This window comes from Trichoplax adhaerens, genomic scaffold, assembly GCF_000150275.1.
Source record: "Trichoplax adhaerens TRIADscaffold_7 genomic scaffold, whole genome shotgun sequence".
NCBI classification, from domain to species: domain Eukaryota; kingdom Metazoa; phylum Placozoa; class Uniplacotomia; order Trichoplacea; family Trichoplacidae; genus Trichoplax; species Trichoplax adhaerens.
In genome coordinates this window covers 5025220-5029681 of record NW_002060949.1, presented here as the reverse complement: position 1 = coordinate 5029681, position 4462 = coordinate 5025220, and the positions used below count along the sequence as shown (strand labels likewise).

General features: G+C 34.3%; 1 protein-coding gene across 1 annotated transcript; it reads right to left on the bottom strand.

Moving 5' to 3' along the window:
* TRIADDRAFT_64103 (expressed hypothetical protein) lies at positions 1-2495 on the bottom strand (the record flags this gene model as incomplete). The annotated part of the gene is made up of 7 exons (XM_002114135.1): positions 1-149; positions 210-303; positions 424-459; positions 593-734; positions 1226-1353; positions 1482-1739; positions 2172-2495. 7 exons carry the CDS (start codon positions 2493-2495, stop codon positions 1-3), a joined length of 1131 nt encoding a protein of 376 aa, XP_002114171.1.
* Positions 2496-4462: the final 1967 nt, after the last annotated feature.

Sequence of the window (4462 nt, the reverse complement as noted above, 5' to 3'; positions counted from 1 at the left end):
TTATAGAAAACATTCTGATGATATGTCGTTAAGATGCCAGTGGTTTCCGTGTCGGAAAGCGGTCGATATGAAAGTAGCCAAAGCTTCTCGGTAAAGATAACTAAAACGACAACAAATGACTCCTTTAGTTTGCGGTAGTATGTAGGGGGCTATTAGTATCATTAATGTATTAAGATAAAAAATTATTGAATTTTCGGATATCAACTAACCGGTTTGGCCAGGATTTAAAGTTACTTTCTGTTTTTTGCATATCTTACCACATGCTTCATGTGGTTCTAATTCTATTTCACCTTTACCAGTGATCTAAAATAATCGATATTAAGTTTAATGAATAACGAATTAATATAGTCTGGCTTTATGTTGAACTAAATGATGGTATTGAAGTGTCAATGAAAAGTTGATCGAGGCAATACGATTTGTTACCTGCGTAAATAAGATGCCCGTCGTTCTAAATTCATCCTATAGGTATAAGATATTTATGTATAACCTTTATTCTGGTGTAAATATTACTGGACGCTACTTAATGATCAGGTTTATTTTGAACCAGGATATAAATAATAATAATGATTATTGCTATTAAATGCGAACTTACGAATAGTATTGGTTGATCTTGATTCTTGCCCTTGGATACAAGTACCCAATTCGTAGAGGAGCCTTCGCACGACATAGGCAAAATTTCAATGCGGCTATGGAAAGCTCGAAGAGCTTTTGTTGGTGGTCCCTCACAGTTCTCCCTATAAAAGTAGAAATATTTGGTTACATAACCTCATCATTTAAAAATTTCGACGTTCGTATGATTATCCATATTGAGTCTTGAATACTGTAGTTTATCTGATTTGAGACGATAATTCTAGGACTGTAGTAAAATGTGCAACAGTTAACTCAAATGATCTCTTATTAATACAATTTTGATATAATTGCTATTAGTAGGAAAGCTTTATAATAAAATTTTCAAATAAGATCATGTAACATTTTTCTTATCAAGCGATATTAAGCATTCCAGTTACTTCAATCTATATTAGTGATTGGTTGATATCGTTAACACACAAAGACTTTGCGCTCTATTAACGATTATTAATTATTTAATTCTATTAGTCAATTCTATTGCGAATAATCATCATAGGATTTGATTGATAAGCATAAACTTGATTAGGTTAATGAAGTACATTTTCAACATATAGCAATCTTTATTATTACAACAATTACTACATCATAATTTACATACCAGACAGCGTCGGCGTATTCATTTTGGTCTATTGCAACCCATACATCGTCTAGCGATTTAATGCTTTCATCTGAACTTCGAAAGGAACATGGTTTGACATCTTTCAAGGCAGAGTTGTTGTTATAAAGCTGTTCGGAAAGAGAATATGTTTTACATTGAAGAAGTACTTATAACATCGACGTGATAAAAAATAGATTTATTTGCATAGAGCGGACTGCTATTAACTATCGACATAACGACGAAGTAACTAAGCAACCTCGCGGATAAACTGAACGGAGAATTTTTCATTTGCTGGCCAATCCTTGGTGACATCAACTACGACAACCGGTCTGTCTTTGGTTAAAAAGTACTTGTTTAATGATTTGGTAGTGATATTACGGACTTTTTTCACCGAGTACTTTTTGCATACTGCACAGTCCGCTTCCGTTATCGCATCTCCTTCGTTAACAAAGCTTGGATTGGCTACAAGGCAGTCGTTATCATACAGCTTTGTCCAGTCCCAATAGCTTAGAATCTGGTCGGACATAGAAAACAGTAAAGAGTTATTGTTTAGGAACAGGAACAAGGTATATTATCATTATTTTTTTGTAGTACTATACAGTACAATCTATGGTCACAAAGAGGTTTCAAGAATCTACTAAGTTCCTTACTTCACGCGAAAGAAAATACATTTAAGTTACAGTGATTTTTACGTATAGTAATCTAGGATGATTCGATATTTAATATAACTATTCTTTCAGCATTAATTTACTGATACTTAAAATGGTATATTAACAGTATTTTTTACTCCTGTTATTTTTGTACTACAAATTATATCGCAAAGAGGTTTCAAGAATGTATGAAGTTGCTCATTTCAGAGGCGAAAAAGTTCTTTTGAGTTACAATGATTTAGACAGTGATGTATCATGATTGGATATTTTATACAGTATTTCTTTCATTAATTTACCGATATTTGAGCTTTACGAGCCCAGAAATGACAAGATTTCTGAATATGTGGTTGCTTGTAGGCAATACTACAAATAGCAACTATGATAGCGAGATAAACCAGGAATCGAAAACGCCCCTTCATTTTCTGACTCCATAACAAATCTTGAAGGGGTTTCGCACTTGAACTTAAGTCGTTCTTCGATAGTCCTAAGTTATTACAATAATCTTGTAATGCTTTAATTTCATCATTGATCAATTTGATTTTTTCCACTTGTGACAACTTTAATTCAGCTTGAGTAACATCTTTAATGGTAAGCGCATCCTTAGGTACGTGACCAGCCATGATGAATTAATGCCTTCCAATTTTCGAATACAATGCCAATGTCCTCTTATAGTATTCCAACTGTTTTAATACACGTTAGCATTGAATGCTCTTGCTATGCAATTCAATTAACAATGCGCGATTTCCTCAAACAGTTGCTAAACTGTGTCTATGTACCTTATATACGTTGACATCGTTAGCGTGATATATAGTGAATGTTATTCCAATCTAAGTAGCGATATATTGTAATGCTAACAAGTGTCTACGCCATTGATTTCAATAATAATAACAGAATATACGCAAGTCAATAAATTACCATAGTAACAATGACTATTCCCCAGACAAATGGCTACACTTGCTTTCAATTAAAGCAATCAACTTACTGTATCTTCCATAAGAAATAATAGTGACAAATTAATTATAGTTATCATTCAATGAGCTACATCAGTAATACACGTTCTATGTATACAATGTATAACTGTATTACTCTCGTTTCTTGACAGCGTTAAAAGAAATTGTTTTGCCGCAACATTCTCTGTTTTCTAATCCATCCTCCAGTGATTGCTATTGTTTCCTGATTGATCGATTTGAATTGTTTTGATACTATTCTATACTATAAAGTTGATTAGTGAGAAATTAGTTTTAATAAATAGAGAACTATACTGAGGAGTCCATTTTATTATTATTATTCATTTTTGGGGGCGACGCTGTCATAACTATCTAAGCCATTTATTATATTTATTCAAGTTAGACATATAGAAGCGTAGTGGACGTGATAGTCATGTTGCATTCTGGCATTAATAACTGATGATTTGAAGAGAAAGTGGAGGCCTTCCATCAGTCTATCTAAAATTGTCTCTTACTATTTTTTTCTACTTTTTTTAGAAATGCTCGCGATCTCGTAGTTCTCGAAGTACAGAACATGATCTCAAAATCGTCGAAACTTCTAAGTATAGTCATTAGAGAGTTGCAGCATTTGTTAGTGATCACGTACAAATCGGTGAAAAACAGCTTATATGGTTTATTGTGCATACTAATATAAGCCGTTTCAGCGATTTGTGCAGTGCATGATAACTAATAAATGCTGATATGCCCCAACTGTCATGGACTACTCGAAAGAAAGAGTACTGTGGTTCCTGCTAGAGACTTTGAAAATAGTGCCACCAAGGACTATTACAGCTTTCCTTCCTTTCTACAATACAGTACAGTACTGTCCATTGTCCAATGGAGTCTCAACGGGAGTGTCCACTGTCCAAGATGTCCAATGTCCATGGACTACTAGAGAAGACCTGAACTGATCACTCCCTCGGACAGACGGACTTCTCATATGGATTAGGCCGTAAACATCGAATAATGATGTACACACAGTACACAGTACTGTACTGTACAGTGTACAGTACTGTACAGTACACACTGTACAGTGTACAGTACACTTTAAATTTTACGATCTTATGTGACTGTTTCCAAGCAGAACTTAGGAATGGATAATAAGATTCAACCACAGAGTTAAGCGTTTTTTTCTTAACTGTATGAATTCAACATAATATTCTTAATTTAAAAAAAATCAGTGAATGTAAAAATCGACCATCTTCATACTAAAGTAGTGTCATAACGAAGTATTTGAAACAATATTTTGTCAAGATGAGGCCGAAAAGGTCTGTCCGTCCAAGAGTGATCAGTCAAGTCCTGTAGTCCATAGTCCAGACTAGTGTATTGTAACCCCAATGACATAGGCATACTGTACTGTACTGTACTGTACTGTAATTGAAAAACCCCAAAAGCAAAGGCTTCTCACGGGTAAGTACTAAGTACTGTACCTTACAGTACTTGTCCTACAGTACTATACACTGTACATCACGTTCTGTGCTTTGCGGCGAACATTTTTTTGGTACTGTACTTGTAGAAAAGGAAATAATTTATATACTGTACAGTACAGTATATACACTGTAGAGTACACGACACTACTGTACTGTACTGTACAGTACAGT